We start from the raw sequence: 25774 nt of genomic DNA on the forward strand, positions 1-25774 counted from the left end.
GTGCGTGGTTATCTTTCATTAAAATGTGCTGCCAGATGCATGTAGTAAGCTCTCAGGTGGTCAGGTGTTACGGCTGAACTGAGGCCCCCTCCCAAATGTGTGTGCTGAAGTCCCAACCCCCAGTCCCTCAGAACAGGACTGGATTTGGGCTATGGACCTTCAAAGAGGTGATTACAGTAAAACGCGGTCATGTGGGTGGGCCCTGATCCAGTGTGACTGGTGTCCTTACAAGAGATTAGAACACAGACATACAGAGAACAACCAGCCATACGATACAGAGAAAATAAAAAAGTAACAATATCACATACCAAATTTTTAATTTAAAAAATGTCTGCTGAATAAGAAATAGACAAATTATACAGCTTAAAGGTCAAAATTACTTCAAAAACAGAACACTAAGATAAATTTTCTTTACTACAGGTACTCAAGGAACTCCAGACATCAAGCCTTATAATGAGGGTCAAACTTCCTCGGGTTCAATTTAAAGTGATAGTGTTTTTGGAGCAGAGTCACGACCCATCAAACACAAAGTGTGGCTAAAAGACACTTACCTGGATAAAATGTAAAATGGCAGAAGTCCTGAGAGAGAGAAAGAGAGAGAGAGAGAGGGAGGAAGGGAGGGAGAGCGAGCCTAATCCAATAAATCGAAATTTCAGAATGAGGTCAATCTGAGAGACTTTACATAGAACAGGCTCCAGCCCCCAGATCTATACAGCCCTCCTAAAAGGCACTGGGGGAGGGGGAGGAGTTCATCAATTTATCTGAAACAAGACAGTAGATTGTGAAGTGGAGAAAGAAACAATTAGAGTATCTCTGACCTCAAAATATTATAACGAAAGCAAAGGAGAAATAAACTACATATTAAACAATATAAAGGTGATGGTTTTTAAATTAAGTACCAAATATAAAGTACCCAAACCTTCAAGACTATGTGCCACTAATTTTTAAACTTGGCATTTAAACATCAATTCCTGTCAGAAACCTCGAATACAACAAAAAGATTTAAAAAAAAAAAAAATAGGTCTCTTTAACTGGGGCGAATGAGAACAAGAAAGCTAGGAGTGATCTCTGGGAAGGAATCTGATTATAATTAACAGATTTCTTACACAGAAGCCTCTGGTTAGTTGGCTTGCTTTTCTTTCTTTTCTTTTTTAAAGTAAACTGTAAAAAGCAACAAAAAAGAAAAGAAGGGAAAAAGAACGAAAGTTGACAAACGAGAGCACCTAAGGACAGCGTGAGAGGGGCAGATCAGAAATCCAGCCGGGAGAGAGGGCCTCGGTCAGACTGCCAAGGCCTCTGCCAAGTGCCCCTCAGGAGCTCTGCAGTCTCCCGGGCTCGTGAGCAGGGGACACTTCCAACTAGCTGCCTTCCTCTGCGCCGTGAGCAGAAGAATTTGATACTTGTAATGGAGGAATAGGATACTACACCATTCTAGCTGAACTCTGTACTCGGAATATTTGATATTTAACATTTATCTTTCTGTTGTTCCGTGTATTTAATGGACTAAACTGAGTAAGTTTTTAACTCATTACAACAGTTTAATAGGGAAAAATCTAGAAAACAAGTTAAATTTCCATCAAAACTGGTTAATTATAATATGATGGAACCCTCTTCATCCCTGAAAATGTGTGCCATCGAGAAGAGACGTGCTTACGCTGCTACTTTTTTAAAAACATTTTCATGTACCTTTCAACGGCCTGTGGCTCTGAGACCCTGGGGTCTCAGATGCCCTGTGCACAGGAGACACGCAGACCCCGGCAGCCTCCCTCAGGAAGAGCTCGCTCGTTTACTACGGACACTCGACTCTTCAACGGCGCCCTGCGTGTGTGCCCAGCCAGGACAGGGCTGCGCTCTCTCCCCGCATCAGCCTAGCTCAAGATCAAAGGTACGCTAACGAGAAGGAACGGGGGCTCTACAGCAGCCAGCATCATGGTGAAAAATCATTTAGCAGGTTCGAAGAGTGTAAAAACTACTGTCAGAAAGCTGATCTTACATTTACTGAATGATGAGCCTTGCGGCGCAAGGCCTGCATTCTGTACCTGTCAGGCTGCTGACTTTTTGGCAAGGCACACTGTTTTCGTATCTAGAAGACGTCCTGGGGTTTCCTTGGAGCTTTCCCACTCCGGACGTCTAATACTGTTTGTTTGTATTAGGCTGCAGGAAGTCTGCGCGCCCTCCCAACTGCCAGTTTTCCACTCAGTGTTTATGAGGAAATACCCAGTAACAGATGCTGACCTCAGTAAAATTCCTCTGAAAACCGACACCGACTGCAGGTGCCCGTCCTGGGAAGCCACGGTGGCAAGGGCCCCTCTAATTTGGGGGTTCGTGCATCCCGCAGCTGCCGCCGGAGACACAGGCCGGGCGCCAGGCACAGGACGACGGCAGGGAGCGCGGCAGCCGCACCACGAGCCTCAGGAGCGCAGAGCCCCGGCGGAGGACGAGGCCAGCAAGGGATTCCAGTAGGAGGTGGGGACAGGCGGAGCCTGCCGGGGGGGTCGGGACCCGCTCTGACTCTGCCTCCCAGGTGTGTGAAACAGGAGCGGTCTCCCGGAACACGCCCGAGGCCAGCCTGCCGCCATCACCCTCACAGCTGTGCTCCAAGGGCAAAGCGCAGTCTCAGAGGGCCTCCGCCCACACTTCAAGTCCCATCTCCGGCTTCTCCCCAACTTCTGCAACTACGGGATTGCAGGTTCAGTGTCAGCGGAGCCCATGGGGGCCTCAGCCACCCCCTTCTTGCTCAAAGGGAAACCGAACGCTCCCAAAGATGAGGCTGTTTTCCTCCTGCCGGCTCTGCAGGTGGGGCGGAGGCCCTCAGGGCTGCCAGTGCTGTTTCAGACCCCAGCTCTGGCTCTCATGTCACCCGATGGGTCACGCCTACCCCCAGCGGCTGTCCGGCTGCTGGCCCAACGGCGGCTCTCGCGCCCGAGAGTTCAGCTCCTGTCTGACCACTGTCTCCAGCCCTGTCTTTAGTCTTGACAGAGACCATGCTTCCCGTACCCGGCCTCCTGGGTCCCCGACTACCGTCCTCCATCCCTCTGCGGCCACATCCAAGACCTGGTCGTCGTCAGTGACCCACGTTTCCGCAATCTCTACGCAGCTCCCTTCGACCTCACCACCTCACTCTCTCCCAGTGACCGCTCCTCCTTTTCACCTGTGACAAGCAACGCCACCCTCTACTGCTGCCAACACCTGGATTCTGGCAAATGCAAAACTGTGTCCATGCCACATACCCACGCTGTGATCTGATGCCAAGTTCACCACCACACAGCTCAAGGGGGCTTCAACACAGCCTACTGTCCCCCGCCAGCCCATCCACTCCTCTACTCCCCTAGACGGAGACTCCATACCTTCTCTCCCAGACCTGCAACACTCCCCCTCCCCTGTGTCCCGCCATGCCCGCAGCCCTGCCGCTGGGAGCTGGGTCCTGGCGAGGACCAGTCCCCCCACGCCTGCATCCATGAGTTCTCTCCTCTTCAACTGGCTGCTGGTGTTCCCAGCTGAAAATAAGAAACCTTCTCTCAAGCCCACTTCCTCCTACCAATTACCATCCAACTTCTTTTTTAGCAAAACACCTTCAAAGACCGTCAATGCAATGCCCTCCCGTTTCCATGCCCCCAATCTCTCCCTCGCCCACCTAAGTGAGGCAGGCACCTTCCCCATGACACCACAACCACCTGTCAAAATCCCCAAGGCCCCTCTACTGAGGGCGGTCATCGGCCTGCAGCCCACCCCTCCACCACTCGCCCCCCACAACTCTTTCGGCTTCCTCCTGCCTGCCCCCTGCAGGGCGCCCAGCTGTCCAGTTCCAGGCCTCGGGCTCTCCCTACACTTGCACTTCCCTCCTCTGGGGCCCTCACTGGGTGCGGACTCTAGACGTGCCTGTGTGCCAACCACCCCACGACTTGTACGTGAACCCAGACGCCCCGTCGGACTCCTCCGGCCTGTACACCAGACCCCTCCACCCGCAGGGCCCGCTAGCACCCAAAATGGAGCACATCCCGAACAGAACTTCGGGTCCTCCCCCCGCAAAAACCAGTCTCCCCATCACAAGTGGCGGCAAGTCCACCCTCCAAATGCATCATTCCTGCCTCCTCCCTCCCACACACCCATCCAGTCCATCACCACATCCTGCTGGGTCTGTCCTCAACTCTATCTAGCATCTGACGGCTCTCCACCATCACTGCCACCGCCCCAGTCTGAGCCGCTATCATGTGTGGCCTGGATTAGTGTCCTCTTCCCCTGGCCGAACGCCGGCTTCCACCCTTGCCCCCTAGAGCCCATTACCAAAAGGGCAGCAAGAATGACCCTTTTAAGACAGAAACCGGATCACGTCGCTCCTTAAACACACACTGCTTAAACTCCTCCAGTCACAGCCCATTTTGCTCAGAGGAAAAGCCACGGCTCTTAGAAGGGCTTGAGGTCTTACGTGACGCGGGTCTCATGGTTCCTCTCTGCTCTTATCATTCCACTTATGTCACGTCATCTCTTTTTGGTTTCTGGAACACCCAAGGCATGGCCTCACCGTCTCTTGCTGATCCCTCTGCCTGGGATCCTCTCCCCTGAAACAGTGACATCCCTGGCTCTGCAACCTCCCTCAACTCTGACATCTGCACCAAGTCCCACCCTCGTCTCCCAAGTTACACAGCCGACCCCAGGCCCTTGCTCTGCTCTCTCTGTCCGCTAACAGGCTGCACACATTCTTCCCGTGACGTCTCCTGCTCACTGCCCATCTCTGCCAGAAAGCAAGGTCACCACTGCAGAAAGCTTATCTGTTGTTTTTCAGCAATATATCTCAAACGCCAGAGATAGAGAAGTATCTCAATCAATGTGTGTTCAACAGCTGCATGAAGATATGCTCCATATCCACTGCTCCAAAGCGGCCTGCTGGCTTCGGCAATACGTGTCCGTAGTAACACCGGCGGTCATACACTGAAAATGACAACTAGCACACACTGAGTGGGATGCGCTCAGTGTGCAAACATTCCCACTAGAGAACGTATGAAGAATACCAACTCGGGCACTCGCACAATGACCTCTGCTGCCCGTGAAAGTTAGAAGTTGCTCAGTGCTTTCCACCACATCATAAGAGGTACAAACCCTTGAGTAACTGAGCTCGGCCCGTCGAGCGGGCGCGTGTCGGGGGCAGGGCGCAGCAGAGGAGCCAAGCCGTCCTTACAGACCTGCCCGTGCGCACGGCCTGGCCACGGGAGCCTGCGGCCCTCCGACAGCAGAAGAGACACGTACCTTGGACGGGCGTCACCACCGCCCCTTTGAAGTGGGGGTTGATGTGTATGTTCTTAGGCTGCTGCGGGGTCACGGGCGGCGGGGTCAGCATGCCCCTGGGGGCCTCCATCTGGGGCGGCACGTGCACGCCTGGGGGCGGCGAGGCGTGGTGCGCGTGCTGCAGGGGGAGCAGCGGCTGCAGCTGCTGCTGCTGGAACAGACTGCGGATGGGCTGCTGCTGCGCGGGCGGGGGCGGCGGCGGCGGCGGCGGCTGAGGCTGCGGAGGGGGCATCAGTCTTGGAGAGTGCGTCTGAAAACCACGAAAAGAGAGAGACAAATTCACAGAAATCAACATTCAGAAGAAGAGTAGGGGAAGGCTACCGCCTCACAGACTCACGCTGGCTCGAGAGTACGCGCACGGCTGAGAAGTACGTTCCCAGCGAGAGCCTGGACGAAACCGCAGGGCCACTAAGCCGCACTGCCCGTTCCCAGCGAGCACCACCACTTCACACTGGGACCCAGCCTCAGGGCAGAGAGGGAAAAATCGTGGCCTCAAAATAACGCGCATGGATGCCAAAGACTTAAAAACTCCCGGTTCAGCCAACCAGCCCGCCCAGAGCAAGCCAAGCACCGCGCCGCAGGCAGAGCCCCAGCTGCCCTCGGCCCCCCTGCAGCCAGGCCTGCTTCTCCTCCTCGGAAAACCAGGGAAGAAAGCCGGGATGGGCACAAGCAGCCGTGCCGGACACCAGGCCTCCGGGAAGAGCCTAGCTCTCCCCCGAGGGGGTGGGAGAGGAGGCGGGAAAGGGGCAGAGACACACCTGCTGGGGAAAGCAGGACAGCAGGTGGCCACAGCCATGGAGACAGAAGACGGATGGAGGCAAGGGTGTGAAAACAGACACTCGAAGCCGTCAGGGGTCCTGGGGTGGTCTGGTCAGACAACATTCCCGAAGGGAGGGAGGCGGCCACAAGCGCAACGCCCGCCGAGCGCAGGGCCACCCCGTGTCGTTAAGCACCCATCGCAAGGTCCGAGTGCAAAGTAACTGGTCTCCCCCTGACAGTGCGCTGAAGGGGGTCCTCATGACGACCCTGCTTTTACAAATCAGGCAGCTGGTAAGCAGAAGCCCTGGGAGTAGAACGCAGACCACCTGATTCCACTAGTCCTGCTCACGGCCGCGCCTCAGACCGGCCGCACTAAGCAGCAGAGGCGGGGCCGCACGACAGACCACGTGGTCCAACGCGCAGGCCACCTTCCCTGCCAGAGCGCCAAACGACAGAGGCTTCCCAACTCCAGGGCCGCCGCAGGACCCGTCGCTCCGGCACACAGCACGGGTATGAAGAGGACTTACGGCCGGTGACGTGGCGGACGGAGCTGGCAGCGACTGAGACAGACCACTCAGCAGGCCGCGGCAAGAGCTGAATGGAAGAAACGGCCACGGCTGGACCAAGAGCAACAGGGAAAGAGACATTTCAGAGACACAAAGAGAATTCTGAAAGCAAACCGTCTATGGCCTTGGTCTCAGAGAGGACTTTTCCAGAGATTCCAGTGTCAGCCTACATCCACGGCTACGCGTGCTCCGAGAACCCAGTGTGCTCCCTCTTCTAACTCGTGGCAGGTGAAACGTGCACCTCTGCACAGGACAGTTAGGGATCCTGTCTTATCACCACGAACAGAGGGTCATCTGAGTCAGATCTGAATTGAACTGACAGTGAACACAATGCGGGTCATCCACTCAAGAACACAAAGGCGTTTTAAGGAAATCCCGTGTTTGAAACAAGTGAGGTTAGGGGCTGTAGGCCACCCGTGTGGAGAGGCACGGGACAGCCAGAAAGCACGTGGGGAACGCAGAGCTGGCAAGAGGTGAGGGCTGGAGACTCAGACTTGCACAGAGAGGGCTGGAGGCAGGAAGGCGATGCCCCCCCTGCAGGAGCTCTAACCCAAAGGAGGGCTGACAAGAAGGCAGCTGAAGGAGACAGAGGAAGGAGAGCACAGCGCAGCCCTACGTAGGAGAGGCTCAGGGTGCAGGAGGTCAGGGTGCCCGAGGCGCCAGAGTGCGGCAGGAAGGACCAGCACAGGGGAGGCAGCGATTCTCAGAGCACCCTCAGGAAGAAGTGAAGGGAGCGGAGCCCAGGCAGCAAGGGACCAACCTAAGAGAATATACACTGATGCAAGGACGTAAGAATATCGTTCCCAGAGCTCTGGAGAGTCGAGCTGCGGTGGGGAGTAACCAGGATCAAGAGCGTTTGTGGTCTGAGGACAGACACAGGTGGGAGCAAGGTTAAGTTCATCTCCGACAACTTTGGTCCTCCCAGTAAATGAAACTGTAAAACACCACGACTAGCAAAGGTGGGCACAGAGCTTACAGCCCAGAGCACCAGGAGGCCGAGCAGGTCACACCACAGGCTTATCCCCAGTTCACAGTGAGCTGCAGAGCCCACCTCGGCTGGCAAACCGTCTATGGCCCAGGCCATCTTCCACTTGGCTAACAATGTTGAAGCGCTCACAGTTCCTCTCAGCCCAGCCTCTCTTGCAGGAGGCTGGCTGGGCACACCTCCTCTCTTTGTGGATAAGAAAAGTTACCCTTCCAGGATCACAGAGACACAATTACACAAAAACAGGTCCCCCTGTGTGGCTGCCCCCCTCTCCTCCAAGGCCAAAATAACCAAACTGGCTGCTCAATACATGGCAAGCGGAGGCTAAGGGTGAGGGTATGGAGCAGGGAAGAAAAAGAAGAAACGAAAGGTCCAGCCTTTCTGCTATGTGAGAAGCTTAAGAATGAAAACAGTTGCTCTACCTTATTTCACAAGTGAATGCATCCTAACATTGAATATTTCTACAAAGAGGCGAAGTGTGACTTTCCCCTAAATTCAGATAAAAATGTAGGAGGGACATGTGGTAGATGGAGACTGACTTCTAAAGGAAAAAGCCATAAAATCCTAAAGCTAACCAGAAGAACATAAAAATCACTACAATTCCTTTCTTTGCTTGTGCGATATCTCATCTTTGAAAGGCACAGGAAATGCAAATTGAGCTGAAATTCCAAGTAGATGATTATGGACAGGACAGGACAGCTACTCTACGAGAAACCGCTATACTTGAGGAGAAACCTCTGGTAAACAGTATAAAGGAAAGACTATTTTGAAAAAACACACCAACACCGCCTGGATTCTACATGTGACACAGCCACCGTTTTGAGTAGGGGTGCTCAGGAACAGCAGTCCGCTCCAAGAAGGGAGAGGACAGAAGCCAGGCTCCTCTGTGGTTCTTGTCACTTGAAGACTTAAGCCTCTTGTTACTCCCTTCTCCGTAAGTAGCTGTGTACGGAATTCTTCTTGTACTACTCGAATACCAGGAGAGATGAATTTATAAGACCAGTGGTGAGATCGCATTATAAAGAAACTTTCGCCATTATTCCTACTACGAAACCTTCATTTCAGACTAGGAGATACACACCAAGTATGAAACCCACAAAGGCACATTTTCATTTGTTTCATTTGTCCTAAAGTCTCGGACTATCACAATAAAACTAGACATTACCACGCCAGGAGGCTGCGTCGGAAGCAGGGCAGGTCTGTGATCTTTTATTCTCACTCGCTCGCTGTTCTCTCTCCTCTGGTCTCCCATTCCACGACACACCACAGAGCCTCCTCTCCTTCCTCCCCGCCTCGAACCATAGCGCCCCTGCTTATGCTGTCGCTCTCTTTCTTCGAATTCAAGCAATGCAGCTTTGGCTTCCGCTGAAAGCTCTATTTGAAAAGATGCACATATGTTAGATACCTTCAAATAGCCTAAACTAGATTTACAGGGAAAAACAGGGAAGATACACATGACCAGACACCCCGAAACAGCAAGTGCCTCAGCCCCAGGAGAGAACTAGACTGTCGGCAGCAAGCAGGGTCCAGCCAGCGACACTCACAGCCGTTACATGAACACCTGTTAAGTGAAGACATGCCCCTCCCGTGTACCGTGTACTGAGGCACAGGAGCCATGGTATTTTCACTTGAAACCACAAAAATGTGCAGAGGGAAGCTAAAAGGAAGGGGCCGGGGCCCGACTTCACACAGCCCTCAAGCTGCTGCGATCCCTTCCTCACGGCCGGCGGGCTGCGCAGGGGAGGAGCGGGCTCGGCCAGGCCCCTGCCACGCCAGCACAATGGCCACATGAGACCAGTACAAGCAGGACGGGTGCACGGCGGCACACAGACTCCAAATGAAGAAATAAAACACATTCCTGCTTGTTCTGACGTAAACAAGCTATTAATGAAAACACTCGGAAATCAATTTCCTACAATGGAAAACTCATTATCATTTCAGATTTATCAAAAAAGACCTTTACTCTGTGAAAAAAGACTTCTATCCATGCAGTCTGATATGGAAGTTATATCGGATGAGAGCAAAGTCACAGAAGAAAAAACTCATTAATGCAAATGCTTGTGGGACACCCAGGAAATGCTCACCTCTCTGACCAATGCTTTAAGGTCACAAAAAAACACGGACTCTGGCCCTAAAAAACCTCAGTTGGCACATTATTCTTAATTCCTAAAAGAGAAAAGCTGACTTATTCATATACGGTTCCTTTATTTTAAAATATCTGAACTGTGATATCTTACATTAACAAATATACACCTTCTAAAGGTTTCACCGAATCCCGAAAGACATTCTTACACCTTCTTCCACAGTGAAGGGCAAATTTTAAACATTACCAGTTCATCTCCTACCTTGGATTCCCTAATCATCTCCAAACTCTTCCAAAATCTCTAAGCCACATTTCATTTTCTTGATATTGTTTCTATGGTATTCCCCTCCCCTTCAAATAAATCTAGACCCCATTCAAAAGCAAATTTAATCTCCTCTTAACAAGCACAGACTTTTACTCTAATCTTGACTACATGATTGGTTCACATACACATTTTATGCGGTGAATCAGCAATTATTTTTCTAGTGGTTCTAAGTGTCAAGATTAATTTCACTATCCCTAGTAATAAAATGGTTTCAAATGACATCTTTAATCAGCAAGTAAAAATGCTTTCCTCCAATTGAGACAAGCTGTCACAAAAGGTCACCAAAATATGACAGGATGGAAATTACATTTGTAACTTCAACTGAAATGTTAATTTCCTCTTAAGTGTTTTCTGAACTATGTCCATATTCTAAAGTAAAAAGATATAGCTCAATGTAACAAAGTTTTACACTGTATTGTCCTTTTCTAAAACGTGCTTAAGAAAAACATTTGCATACAATTTTTATAATAGTTGGACTAATACATAATGAATAAATATTTAGAGAATACACAGCTTATTTGGCAAAATAAAAATAACAAATGATAGTCTGAATTCTTTTTTTAACAAGAGAATTTGAATCAAGCAATTTGTAAAAAACCTTGCTTGTAATACAAGCACCACTGTGTAAACTGAAGGCAGGATCCTACTGCTGCCACTATCAATCTTGAACTGTTTATTACTAGATGAAAACATTCTTCCCACAGATCCTTGGCCTTAAAAATAAAATTAACTAAGGGTATTATTTCAAGAGAACATTATGTGGACATGATAAGAATGTTCTTTGGGTTAAAGCAGTAAAATACAACTTAACATATTACATGTGCCAATGAAATTTAGAGTATTCCAAAATCTAGATGCCTACTCATAGACTAATGCATAAAAAAGGCCTAACTAACATGAATGTAGTCTTCCGGGTACTGCACGTACTGCTCTCCAAGAGAACCTCAGGTCCACCTCCTAGGGCCAAAGAACCCACAGCTCTGAACTTCTGTGCTGAGACTTTAGAAAAACCAGTCACTGACACCTACTTTTTAGAGATGGCTTTTGACATTTCCATTCAAAATACATCACTCCCTTACACAAATCAGTTCTAGAAACCCTTCTCAGCTGGGTTCCACAGGAGAGTTAAGCCCTTAAACCCCAAGGCATCCCCTGAACAGAAGAGCGAATCTATCTGCTAAGCATGTGGTTTTGTACCACCCTCAGGGAAACTGAGAAAAAGTCACATTTTCTGAAAGGCTTAGTTCCCAGAATGCTGGTTGAGCTCCTTACTTAAGATCTTAACCTACATGAAAGCCCCAAATTCTACTTGAATTCAAAATACACATCAGCGACTGTGTACCAGGTTCTGTAGCTGCATACAAATCCGTGGTTGGCCCACTGAACGACAACGTCCCCAATGTGAATTTGGGAACACCTAAGAGAGACCCAACAACACCCTTGTAGGTTCTGAAGGGAACTCACTACCCACATGCAGACCAAAGGGTCAGGAACGGGGGATGGCCAGAGCGTGATTTCAGTCTTCTTTTTAAAGAGTGGAAGGTTCTCAACATTAATCGATGATATAACAAAACCATTTTTATTTGTATTCAAAATATTAAAAGACATCATTTGTCAAGAAATACATAACATATGAGACGACGTAGGGACTCTGGTAGCAAGATATTTTAATCCCATTACAAAAAGTGGGTAAACAGCTTTATACAGTCAAATAAATCTAAGTATTTCTATACAGAACCTGAAACTGATTATCTCTATCACCAGGAGCATACAAATAAACTGACGGGTAAAACTTATGCAGATTTCTAGTTTACCAAATACTGTAGCAGCTTCTCTTTCTCAATCAATATTTTCTTATATGTAAAACTAACCTTTTGTTGGTGGGTGGGAGTGGGATCAGGGTAATAAGAGTGCACTGTTTTAGGAAACCAATCTGTAAATGGACAGAAAACTCCTTTTTGTACTGGGAATAAGCCTAACTTTGAGTTACTAGAAAACTCATGTTTCAAACACTAAGCTTGCTTATGTCAGGGCTCACTCATATGGAGCAGAGAAAGACACATTTAAGCACCATTTCCACTTGCCCTATTACCTGGCCAAATCTGCACGAATGCATTATTTCTTAATGTTTAAAAGAATGGCCAATGTCCAAACTGTTTATGCTTACAGCCCCTCTGCCTCCAGACTCTCTTCCCTTGTATTTAAAGGCTCCGGCTTGCCTCCCACTAACCCCTTCCAACCTCTTCTCTCAGAAGGTACAAATGACCCTGAAAAGAGCAAAATGAGGCAAAGGTCCTGAGATGTAGGAATGGAAGCAACACGGATGATAAACACAAGCAGGAGGGACACCTCAAGATGTGCTGTCAGTGCCTGGGGCAAGTACAATGCACAGAGAGAGATGACCCCACCTGAGGACAGGAGGTGGGCAGAGGCCTCGAGGTTCAGGGGAAAGTGACCTCCACCCTGGCCTAGAGGGAGCTGGCCACAGACAGGAGAGGCCCTTCTTGGTGTTTGCCAAGTGATTTCACATCCTTAGAACCTGTAGCTACCCCAGTTATGTAACAATGCCACAGCCAGGACAAAACCACAGAAAAGTGATGAATTCATCCCCAGCCCCAAACCTATGCCGCTTCTCTAATAAGATACTGCCCACTGCCCTCCGCCGTTCAGCCAGGGGCACCCACTCTCCCTTGTTAATCTTACTCCAGCCCAAACCTGAAAGGTCTGCTCCAGTATGTAATGTTACCAATTCCTCCCGCCGGAAGATACATTTTTGTTTTTTTCCCCTCCTCCTGTTTTCCCAAGGCCAACTTCAGATCCTCTTTCTTAGAAACTTATGTTGTCCTGCTTCAGACCAACAGGCAACTTTACAGCATAACTTGATTGAAAAGTCCAGGGAATTCTTGGGTCAAAAGCTAGAGGAGGAGGAAATCAGAGGGCAAAGAAGTAGACCGCCAGGAGTCTAACAATCTCTCCATAAATCTCACTTAGTAAAGTAACATGGTAAGTAAGACTGGCTCACTACTGTTAATTTGTACACACTGGGAGCTTGGCGTCCTCAGGAAGAATTCACATCTGCCACTTACAGATCCGTGCTCATGTTTCCAAATGAAAAGGGCCAAAATAATGGTTTAAGAAGTAGTAAATGTAGTGACTGATGGGTAGTTTCTTGATTTTTATTTTGACCAAGACCCGAAAGCAGGTAAACCTTGTCCTCTCACCCACCCACCCACCCTCCTCCTCAGAATACAGTACAATATCCCCGTGGTTCTTAAAGTACAGGTTCCAGAGCAGAGGAGCAGCATCACCTGGCAAATCATCAGAAATGCAACTTCCTTGGGTACCACCCTAAACCTACTAAATCAGAAAAGCTGGGAGTGGGTCCAGGAATCTGTTTTAACAAGCCTTCTAGGTGATTCTGTTTGAGAACCACCGCTTTATGCTTTGCAATGGACGCTGGAAAAAAGAAACCACTGGGGGTAGGGTAGGGTGAATTGTGAAAAAGACTCTCTGCTGATCAGCAACAGCCTGCTGTAGATCTTTAAAAGCAGGGTTTGCTCAGAATGATGTTCAATTGATTACGTCTATAAACAAGTCACCTTATCTCATAAAACATGGAGAGGAAATGACATTGAGAAAAAGAAAATAGAAAAACGATGGTTATAATGACACTCACAGGTACAAAATACAAATAGTCTGGTCCAGAATTAGCCCTCCAGAGGGATCAAATGGCCCTGCACCATCCCTACACCACCTTTCCAGAGCCAGCCAAGACCTGCATGGTATGCATGAGAGTAGGTCCAGGCCATCAGCTCCAAAAGAAAAAGCTATTAAAAAAATAGGCAATCAAATATTTTATTCAAACATTTTTAATCCAGAAGACAGTCATTTTTATAGAATTTATAGAATTAATTTTACAGCACCGTAACTCAGCTCTAACTTCACACAGACCATCCACTCTCTAGATGGCACAATAATCTATGAAGTCGAACTGTTTCTACCTATTTGATTCATCATAATAGCACTATAGAGGAAGTTGAAATGGGAGTGAAGGAGGATGGGAGACAGGCAAAAAAAAGTTACCCAAAGTTTCTGGAATGTTCCTCCTCTCTCTAGTTACATCTGAGAGCCTAATAATTGTTCCTTCTTTCCTTTCAGTTTTGAAACGTAATCGTCCAGATTCTTCATCATCATCATCTTCTTCATCTGATTCTTCTTTTATGTCCTTCTGTAGTTCCAAAGTTTCCATACCTCCCTACAATGCAGACATACAAAACAAAAAGGGAGGGAGACTGAGTTCACATTCTTTTGATTTAAATACTGAAGCATGATTTTATATATACATATATAAAATCATATATATATAAAGGTTCTTTATATTTAAGATGTAAAGATATTGTAAAATGTTGCATGACAAGACCATGTAAAACACTAAACTGATTCCAGGAACAAATAATCTCAAACATTAAAAAAAAAGTTAGAAAAAGTTCAATTCCTGCTTGTAATTAATATACAATATATACTGTTGTTACTTATACTTCTGAGAGAAGAAACATGAATTTTTTTTTTTCCTATTTAAAAAAAATTTTTTTTTAAAGTAGGTTCCACGCCCAACTTAGGGCTCAAACTTACCACCTCGAGATCAAGAGTCATATGCTCTACCAACTGAGCCAGCCAGGGGGCCCAAGAAACATGAATTCCAAAAAGGCCCTGCTGGCCTCAAGTCTGATCCAGATTCCAGCAAAATTCAATATATTCATTAAACTAACACTGGAATTCCATGAGTTATATAACTTATATTCGATGAGAGCATACTCCTTCCTGTCACATACGCCCAACACTTCCAGAAACTCCTGACCTCATCTACCATGATTTTTATTCTAGACACACACCAAACCTGCTGTTAGGTTGGTTGGTTTCTTCAGACTCCAAAATCTTTCCTCACTCACTCTTACCCTCTCCTTTATCCCACCGTCCAGAGTTCATGCCATCGCTGCCTCTGGCTAAGAATACTGCAACAGCAAAACTACTCTTTTTCAGTCACACTAAAACCAGCTTTTATCTTTTATTTTATTATGTCAGCATTCCTACAAAAATACTGCCTAATCTAGTCCCAACTAAAAGTAATTTCTTCATCAACAGTTCTTACTTTACCCCGATGTTCCCTTTGATACTGACCACTTTTCCCCTTGTACTAGGTCTTAGCGGCCTCCTGCAAGGTAAGATAGGGACTTACGAGCGCCAAGTTCATTTAAATACTTTTTGTACATGTAAAGAAAACAGAATTTGCCCCTTTATTCTCGTAATTCATAATTTTAAATGTCCTTTACTCTTTAGAGAAACAAAGATGAACTACTTTATTAAAAAATGCACAAGAAAAAATTTAACATAAACCAAAGATACAACTGTTTTGTATTCTTTTCCCAACATTTTCTGTGCAAAAAGATCAACTACAAATGCACATACTCATTGCTATAAATACTTCAAGTCTTTCACATCTTCAGGGGTTCAAATGCCTGAAGATAAAATGATGAATGTAAACTAGATTTTAAGCCTAATGACTATGATACCACCGCCTTTCAGTATTCTGACATTTAGTCTACCACAGAATTTTACAGTACCAAAGTCTTGGCATTTTGTTGGTTTGAGATCATTGTTTCTGTCTTACTGAATATCTGAAACCAAAATGAGTAACATATATGATGGGACCCAGCTAGGTTCATGCTGTACTACACTCAAAGGTAAACTCCTTTACAAAGTACTCTTCCCCACTTCCATAATGCTCCAAAGCAGTGCTTCTCAAATTTAATGTTCATACCCATCACTGGGAATCCTGTTAAAATACAGATCAGATTGTGATTCTACAGGTCCATGGTAGGGCCTGAGACTCAGCATTTCTAACAAGCCCCAGGTGAACCTAACACGCTGGTCCAGAGACCACACGTTTGAGTAGCAAGACCACAGAGGAAGAAAAGAAATGGCTACCAATAAAGCAAAGATTCTACTTCCTACAACGGTCATTTCTAATTCAACCATTAACAATAATTTGAGTTCAAAGACTTTCCAAGCAAGTTTAACATGAAACATGAAAGGCTGAAATTAATAAAGCTTATTTTGCATCCAAATCTCCATTTAAGAAATCTAAAGAGGACAACAAGGATGAGTTGAAAATTGTTTCTTTGAAACAAATACTACAACCCACCAGAGACAAACAAATCCAGTCTATGACCCAGCAATCGATTGCATTCCTAGATATTTACCCAAGAGAAATGATCATTTATGTTCATGTAAAAAACCTGTAGGAAAATATTTACTGCTCTCTTTTGGATCACCAAAACTGGATCAACAGTAAGTGAATGGATACATAAACCGGATCCATCCAGTGCTGATGAGCAATAACACAGAATGAGCTATTGATACACACATGGGGTGAAATGGCAAAAGCCATGTGGGATGAGAGAAGTCAATCACAATACACTGCCAAGAGTCCATTCACAGGACGTTCTCCAAGAGAAAACATCATACTGGTTGCCAGTGATTAGAAATGGAGGGAAGGCAGGACTGCAAAAGGACAGCATAAGGTAGTTTTTTGAGCAATTCAATTCCTGGAATGCAAGCTTCTGGTCTAAGTCTCAGAGTCCAGTTAAGCCTTGAACTACACAAGCCCAGAACTCACACCAAAGCAGGGCCCGGCCTCGCTTGCCTCAACTACAGCCTACTACTTGACAACCTTCACTGAGCTAGACTCATGCCTTCAGGCACTGATTACTAAACACTGGGCTCAAAAAAAAAAAAAAAAGCATCTCTTTTGGCCATATGATTTACAGAATCAAATAACCTATCTGCCAAACTGCTGACTTTCTCCACAGTTTTTAACAAGTACTAGCTAGTATTCTATTCACAAATAAAGCTCCAGTGAAGGGCAGTGTCAGTGACATAAAAATCAAATTATCCTAAGATTCTATTTTGTAAGAAGTTAAATACGTGTGTATATCTGTGATCTCATTATTAGGCTTTGCCAAAAATACTCAAAGGCTTGATTTTTAACTACTTAATTATCTAGAAAACTTGAAGATGTAATCGTAATTCTTAACAGAGGGTACACATGAAAACCATCATGAAAGTTCCTTAAAAATAGACAACTCTATCAAAATCTTCTCACATACAGTTGGACCCTTGAACACAGGTTGGAAATGCACAGGTCCACTTATATGTGATTTTTTGGGGGGGTAAATACAGTACTGTAAATGTATTTTCTTTATGATTTTCTGAATAACATTTTCTTTCCTCTAGCTTACTTTATTGTAAGAATACAGCATATAATACATATAACATACAAAATAGGTATTAATCGACTATTTCTGTTATCAGTAAAGCTCCCAGCCAACAGTAAGCTCTTAGTAGTTAAGTTCTGGGGGAGTTAAAAGTTACACGCAGATTTTCAACTGAGCGGGGGGACCAGTGCCCCTAAGCCCAGCGTTGTTCATGGGTTAAAGGTATACATAAAGAATTAGAAAGTCTAAGGGGAAGCAAGACCCAGACCTGCATATATTAAGTTCTCCAGATAATTCTGAAATGAACCTGTGATTTCAGCGTTTTAAATGAAAATTCAATATTTCTTTCGCAAACCCAAGGGGAAAAAACAGGTAGTTCTCTGAAACGGGGCTGGGGCGGGGCGGGGGGGGGGGGTTAGAGAACAGTTTTAAAAAACTTCCCAAAAATTTTTAATGCTTACAGAATATTTAATAGAGAATAATTCTTTATTATACTATGAAATACAAATCAAATACAAATATTAATTCTACCAATAGTGAAAATTTAGGGGCACCTGGGTGGCCCAGTCTTGTTAAGCATCTGACTCTTGATTTCGGCCCAGGTCATGATCTCAGAGTCCTGAGATTAAGCCCTGCATGAGGCTCCGCACACATCGGGGAATCTGCTTGAGATTCTCTCTCTCCTTCTCCCTCTGCCCCCTCCCCACTGCTTGCTCACTCACACTCTCCCCGCTCTCTCTCTCTCCAAAATAAATAAATCTTTTTTTTAAATAGTGAAAATTTACAAGTTTGAAAGATGGAGCAATCAAATTGCACAAAAATTCTAAGAAAATTACAGACCTTAGAATTCTTCATAAATACAGACACAAAATAAAAGCACATGCAAATCCAGCAAAACATAAAAAGGAAATACATCACAACCAAGTGAGGTTTAGCCAGAAGCACGAAGTTGATTTAAGATTCAAAAAAAAAAAAAAATCGCTCTTTCTGCCCTCTTTCCATGCCGCCATAATGGTGCACATGAATGTCCTGGCAGATGCTCTCAAGAGCATTTCTCTGTGTGTGTGGCAGTTTTAAGTCATTCGTTTTTAAAATCAGTACTTTTTAATGGAAACAACTTGACCAAAAATCTGTCACAGAATTTTGAGATCCATTAAAACAAAAGTTTAATGAGAAAAAAAACAATGCTGAGAAGAGAGGCAAACGCCAGGTTTTTATTAGGCCGTGCTCCAAAGCCATCGTCCGGTTTCTCACTGTGATGATGAAGCATGGTTACACTGGCGAATTTGAAATCACTGATGATCACAGAGAGGGGAAAATTGTTGTGAACCTCACGGGCAGGTTAAACAAGTGTGGAGAGATCAGCCCCAGATTTGATGTACAACTGAAAGATCTAGAAAAATGGCAGAATAACCTGCTCCCATCCTGCCAGTTTGTTTTCACTGTACTGACAACCTCAGCTGGCATCATGGACCATGAAGAAGCAAGACGAAAACACACAGGAGGGAAAATACTGGGATTCTTTTTCTAGGGATGTAATAGGCAGGAAACCTTGTGCGGTGTCACTGTGAGCACCTCCAGCTGTATTAGTGCCATTGGAATAATAAATTTGATATGGTAGTGGAAAAAAAAAATAAGGTTCAAAAAATCAATTTAACTTTCTTACAGAAAAATTCCAAATACATGTAGATAGCACCCCTGCCCCCAAACCCTCCTCCAGAGGTGAAAGTCCAGTCCTTCCCCCCTTGCTTTAACGGCAGACTACTAGGGACTTGCTTCTAAGGAATAGAGCACAGAAAAGGAAAGACCACACTTTACAGACCTACTACCTGTAATTGGCAAACAGGATATGACCACATCACCAAGAACATTGCCAGGGAGGTTCTATACCCAGTGGTATGATGGATGAGAAGGGCACCGAACCTCTGTGGCGTTCCAAAACCCATAACCACAGTGTAATCATGAGCAAAGTATCAGACAAGCCCAGACTGAAAGACATTCTATAGGATACGTGGCCAGTGCACCTCTAGACCAGTATGGTTGTGAAACGCAGGCAGACTGACAAACTGGCACAGACCAGAGGAGACACAACAGTGTGGGCCCCTAAACTGGATCCCAAAACAGTAAGAAGACATAAAAAATGTCTCGTTAAAAGGATATGAAGTCTGGAGTATAGTTAATAGTTCTTAAAAAGTCAGTTTAATTCACATTAATAAAAGAAAGGATAAAAGCCACAGGAGTATCTCAAAAGATGCAGAAAAAGCACTGACAAAATTCAACACCCATTTCTCACTTAAAAAAAAAAATCTCAACAAACTAGAAATCTGATCAAACAAACACAAACCTCCAGTGCGCTCCTATTACTTACTTGATGAAACACTGAGCACTTCCCCTACCATCAAGAACCAGGTAAGAATGAATGCCTTCAGTATTTCTAGTCTTTCAAAGAGGTCAAAGAAATAAAAGCACAGGTAGAAAATGAGGAATTAAAGTGTGTTTATTAACAGGCAACATGATTATTAAGGTATTAGTTTTCCCCCAGTTTGATGGAAAGATAACAATGTGTTCTCTATCAAAACCCCCATCAGATTTTTAGTAGATATTGGCAAATCAGTTACAGAATTTATATGGAAATTCAAAGTACCTAGAATAGCCAAAACAATCTTGAAAAGAAAGACAAAACTGATTGATTTACACCACCTGCTTTCATGCCACAGTAATCAAGACAGTGTAATATTGGCAAGGGAACAAAAGAGGTTCCAGAAAGAGACCCAAACTTAAATGGTCAATTAAGTCCCAACATAAGGACTAAGGCAATTCAATGGGAAAGGAAAGGTTTACAACAAATAATGGCGCAACAATCAGATAAACATACAGAAAAAAGTGAAACTCATACACACAACACATAAATATATTAGTTGAGAGAGATCATAAACCTAAACTACAAATAGCTAATACTACAAAGCTTCCAGAAGAAAACATAGGCTAATATCTTTGCAACTCTGGGACAGGCAAAGATTTCTTGGGTCACAGAATTACCTGGTCTTCATCAAAGTAAAATTTTCTGCTCATGAAATACACCTTTAAGAAAATTAAAACATAAGCCACAGCCTCAGAGAAAATATTCACTATACATATAAACATCTATCTGTCTGTAAACATCTACCTGTCTATCTAGGGGCACCTGGGTGGCTAAGTCAATTAAGCGTCTGACTCTTGGTTTCAGATCAGGTCACGATCTTGCGACTGTGGGATCAAGTCCCATGTCGGGACTCTGTGCTCAGTGGGGAGTCTGCTTCAGATTCTCTCTCCCTTTCCCTCTTGTGCTCTCTCTCAAATAAATCAATCTTGAAAAAATTTATCTAGAATACAAACAGTCGACATAGATATATAATATATTCTATGCAGAACATACACACACAATACATATTCTCTATGTGGCGTATGTACACTCCGTACAGCACGTATGGACAAAGATTAACAAGAACCCTCATTTTTTAAAAAAGACTAAAAATGGACACAAGGAAGATCTGGAAGTGGAATCCGCACATGGAATGGTGCTCAATATCATTAGTTATCAAAGGAACACACACTAAAACCATAATGACCCACCAAGTCAAAGGACTACATGGAAACGACTTACACTATCAAGTGATGGAGAATGGAGATTCTCGGGCAGGACCACAGGGAATACAAAATGATACAACCACTCTGGTTGTTTCTTACAGAATTAACTTCTACTCTGTCTCTCGGTAATTCCATTTATAGTTAATACAAAGGAAAACAAAAAGATACATCCATTAAAAGATATATAAAATAATCTTTATAGCTAATTATTCATGACTTTTAAAAAAAAAGCAAACCCAGGTGCCTGGGTGGCTCAGTCAGTTAAGCATCTGCCTTCAGCTCAGGTCATGATCTCAGGGTCCTGGGATTGAGCCCTGAGTCAGGCTCCCTGCTCAGCGGGAAGTCTGCTTCTCCCTCTACCTCTGCTCCTGCTTGTGCTCTCTCTCTCAGATACCTTTTTTAAAAATATTTTATTTATTTATTTGCCAGAGAGAGAGAGAGCACAAGCAGGGAGAGCAGCAGGCAGAGGGAGAAGCAGGCTCCCCCCTGAGCAAGGAGCCCGATGCGGGACTGGATTCCAGGACCCTGGAGTCATGACCTGAGAGCCAAAGGCAGATGCTTAACTGAATGAGTCAACCAGGTGTCCCATAAATAAAGATCTTTAATTAAGAAAAAAAAAAAAAAAAAGGAAACCCAAATACCTATTATCAGGAGAATGAACACGAATGGTATATCCCTAAAATGGAGTGAACTACTGACATACACAACTACTTGGATGAGTCTCAAAAACATTATGTCGAACAAAAAAAGTTAGACACAGAGTAATAATTACATACTACATGATTAGGAAAGACTAATATCAGGTGACAAATAAGAACACTTTTTACCTCTGAGAAGTCAGGACTGACGAGAAAGAAAGAGGGAACGTTCTGGGGTCACAGAACTGCTTCTGACCAGAAGAAGGGCAGTAACTTGAACAAACACTCAACTGTACACTTCAGATCTGTGCCTACCACTGACTGTAAATGGCACCACAATTTAGAAAGTAAATATTTTAAATAGTGCACAGATTTCTTTACACTTCTCTCAGTACTCCTCCTATACATGAAGAAAGTATCTAACGTAGGAAGCCTGTTTAAACCACGTGTGAAGACAACAAGCACAACTGGCCCTGGGCATCTTTGTAATTACATCCTTCTCATCTGTGGCGAGTACAGTGATTTCTCTGTTCTAACCAAGCAAGAGCATTAATTAAGTAAGAGGAATCACCTCAAGTAGGCTTTCCAATTGAAATGACTCCTTGGCTGCATCGTTCCGATGCTGCTAATACGGACTCAGAACTCCTAGAGTGAGGTCGTCTGAAGAACCGCACCATGCACTGTGCCTCCTTCCTCAGCTCTAAGTGCACCCCGGAGCCATGTCACCTCCAAAAACAGCTCTCTCTCCAGAAGATACTTGATAATGGAAGGCAAGATTACCATTTTTTTAAATAACAACCCACTTGTGCTTTAATATTTTAATGAATACAGTTCAGAGATCAAAGTCTGAAATACCTAGATCTACAAGTCAGACCCAGAGGGCACTTCCAGAAGGCACCCAGGCAAGGGTAACACTGCTTTTCTTTGACTGCTTCACACAAAAAAGAGTTTGTATCTCCAGAGATCACTGGACCTTTTCTCATTCTAAAGTAGCCTATAAACACAGCATTATCAAAGGGTAAAGAGACTATTACCTAAAATACTGAAAGAATAAATTACAGACAAATACCGATGAAATTAATTTTCCAAACTCCAAATCCCACAAACTAATAAGCAGGACATGGACTAGGTTTCCCTGTCAGCTGTTCACCACTGGGAACGATCTCGGCAAGGCCCATCCGTACCTTCCCCTTCTCTCCTTTCATGGCTTCTTAAGGGTTCTTTCTTGGATGTCTTCTGCCTGAATCAGCCTCTCACAGGTCTGACCTAGATGTGCTCCAGGCCCTGGAGCAGGCAGGACGCAACCTGCACGCAGCTCTGGTTTCCCCGAACCTGGGGGCAGCGGCTGCTCAGGGCAGTGGTTCGTGACACAGAGCGGTCACGACGAGAGGAACCATCTCTAATTTAACATCTTCTTCAGCTCTGTCTTGGTTCCTTGTCCTGGTTCCTTCTACAACTGGAGAATCTGGGTAAAGAATTCTCTGTACTATTCTTCTATATTATTCTTCTATCTTTTCTCTAAGTTTCAAATTATTTCAAATTAGTAAGAGACAGAAAGCACAAAAAGAAAAGTCAAATTTAGCTTGTTAGGGAGGAGAAAGGATATGTCCTGGAAAGTGCGCACAGCGTACACGCTCAAATACTCTGTGTCACAGCACTGTGTTAGGAGAAAGTTAAGAGTAAATAAAATGTTCTGTATACTGAGTTTCTAAAGCACTGGCATAAGTACCTAGAGCAGATGACCTAAGCCACTGAAATACCACTTTTCATGATCTTTTGGAATAAAGAGGGGGAAAAGTTATTACGGAAAATAACTGAGAAAAGAAACATTAATAAGAAAAAACAGTTTTTAGGGGCGCCTGGGTGGTTCAGTTGGTTAAGCGTCTGCCTTCGGCTCAGGTCATGATCCCAGGGCCCTGGGATCGAGCCCCGCATCGGGCTCCCTGCTTGGCGGGAAGCCTGCTTCTCCCTCTCCCTGCCGCTCTGCCTACTTGTGCTCTCTCTCGGTCTGTCAAATAAGTAAAAAATCTTAAAAAAAAAAAAAAAGAAAGAAAGAAAGAAAGAAGAAATAGTTTTTAAACCAACAAATCCTAAAGCTATAGAATGATTTTATGGCTTACATGCTTGGCCCACCAGACAAGTTCTAAGGTTGGAAAACTGAATTTATTAAGCCCTATGCCTCGTACCACCTCCATTCATCCAAACGACATCTATTTTCCAGACCAGCCCACAGGTCACCTCTTCCACAAAGCCTCGTCTTCCCACCCACTTTCCCTAATGGGCTCTGAGACCCACTCCCAACCAGAGGGCCCCTCCGTGAGCTCCTGAAGCAGGGATTGGAGCCTCTGCTGGCAAGCTTCACTTCCAGGCTTATGTCACAGGGGGCCAAGCTTCTCAACCATCCTCCTTTAACACCTAAGACAGCACCTAAATACAGGAACCTGGAAGTATTTTTGTAATGATGGTCATAACTAACAAAGAGTAACTAATTTAAAATGATTACAGCACTCCTTTCAAAGCACTAACACATACATCACATTTTTTAAAGATTTCTACCCACGCCCCCATAAAACACTGAAGACATTCTAACACTCAAAGGGCAAACAGCTATGTGGAAATCACAGCTCACCAGAACTCACTGCCCAAAGACTCTAGAAAGCTCAGGCTTTTTACTGCACTCATAGTACAAAGAAGAGATGTTATTAACTTTTCACTAATGCTAAAAAAAAAATGCTCATTTTAAATCTGGAAGGAAAAAAAAAAAACCACCAAAATTTTGGACTCTTTTTAAAAGACGAACAAATACCTCTTCAGTTTCAGGAGCAACCTGGGGGTCAGTAATCTCATCTAATTCATCTTCAGCAACACAGTCTTCCTGCTCTTGCAGCCCTTGTTGCCCACAAGCCTGCAAGTATTCTTCATCCTAACAGCCATTAAAGAGAAAATAAGTCTTCCTCATATAGCTTTGGGTTTTTGAAAGCACTTTTCATCTTCACGACTCATGCTTCATTATTTTAGCAAATTTGACTATGGCAATTACCCGACGAAGCAGAAAGCATGAAGCACGCGCATCGAATGTGGCCTCCCCTATGTTAATGAGGACAGAGTGCAGTATGCTGGCCCCATCGCTAAGGTTAGTGACACAGCTCTGCTTCAGCCCCCAAGCGCCCTGATAAATAGCTCTTCTTACAATCAGCACTAAGGAAAAGCAATCTTCAAACGAATGTGCATAGTGCAGCTCAGCAGCAGGAAGGGAGCTGAAATCACACCCAACGTGCACCATTTTTACAGCAATAGAAGGCAACAAAAGTATAAGCCATTCAACTCAACACAGGAGCTTTATTAAAAATCACGTTAGAGGGCGCCTGGGTGGCTCAGTTGGTTAAGCGACTGCCTTCGGCTCAGGTCATGATCCTGGAGTCCCGGGATCGAGTCCCACATCGGGCTCCCTGATCAGCAGGGAGTCTGCTTCTCCCTCTGACCCTCCTCCCTCTCATGCTGTCTCTCATTCTCTCTCTCGCAAATAAATAAAATCTTAAAAAAAAAAAAAAAAAATCACGTTAGAATTTGCTTCTCCATCAGCCCATCCCTTGAATTAGAGGGGTGATTCCAGGTTTGTATGAAATGTAAGGGGCATGTCAGCAGGCAGACAGCCCTTGAAGGGCATATGGGAGGAAGCAGACAAGGTGGCTAGAAACAACTTCAAGAGAAGGAAGGGCTCCTACAGATACTACTATCAAGTAACAAGAACATCGGGTCCTACGCGGGGGAGCTGAGCTTGCCAGCAAACCCGCTCACGGGCTGAAACGAACACTGGCTGGTTACAAGACAAACAACCAAGAGTGAGCACGTACACAACCTGAGCAAACTACTGTGGGGGACACAGAAGCCACACCTACCACCCCCAAAGAAACCAGCTGTATTCAAGGTGACAAACTATCGTAGGTCCCACAATGTCTCTCAAGGCTATGTGAACACACCGTATCTCACTCTCCAGAAGAAACCACCCCATCAAAAAGAGAAACTATCACTACCCACAATTCACTGACAGCAGAACTGCCGGATTTCAAATAAGGCCAGACGATGCTAATCAAAATTTTCAGCTAATATACAATGGAGAATAGTCTATGCCACTGGATCCTCCCCAAGAAACAAAAATCTGCTACCCTTTACATAAGTTACCTATCTGAAATTGTTTTTATAGAACAATCTTTTATGAAATCTGAATCTACGG

At 45.0% G+C, this 25774-nt stretch overlaps 2 protein-coding genes across 4 annotated transcripts in view; one reads left to right on the forward strand and one right to left on the reverse strand.

The window, feature by feature from the left end:
- The window catches only part of RBM33 (RNA binding motif protein 33), a 127589-nt gene that overhangs the window by 63744 nt on the left and 38071 nt on the right, over positions 1–25774 (reverse strand). For 2 of the 3 annotated variants that reach the window (XM_032394402.1, XM_032394401.1), the window contains exons 6-8: positions 14085–14256; positions 8759–8967; positions 5245–5533 (exon numbers count right to left, since the gene is read on the reverse strand). In XM_032394402.1, coding sequence (XP_032250293.1) covers positions 5245–5533; positions 8759–8967; positions 14085–14256 — 670 coding nt within the window. Of the gene's footprint in view, positions 1–5244; positions 5534–8758; positions 8968–14084; positions 14257–24346; positions 24909–25774 lie in introns of those variants that run through there. The other variant, XM_032394403.1, reaches the window with a different exon arrangement.
- LOC116625658 (40S ribosomal protein S15a-like) lies at positions 18131–20438 on the forward strand. The gene is made up of 2 exons (XM_032394404.1): positions 18131–18337; positions 18450–20438. Exons 1-2 carry the CDS (start codon positions 18287–18289, stop codon positions 18804–18806), a joined length of 408 nt encoding a protein of 135 aa, XP_032250295.1. The 5' UTR covers positions 18131–18286; the 3' UTR covers positions 18807–20438.

The sequence above is a fragment of the Phoca vitulina genome, unplaced genomic scaffold (genome assembly GCF_004348235.1).
Source record: "Phoca vitulina isolate PV1807 unplaced genomic scaffold, GSC_HSeal_1.0 scaffold80, whole genome shotgun sequence".
In the NCBI taxonomy this organism is placed as follows: Eukaryota; Metazoa; Chordata; class Mammalia; order Carnivora; family Phocidae; genus Phoca; species Phoca vitulina.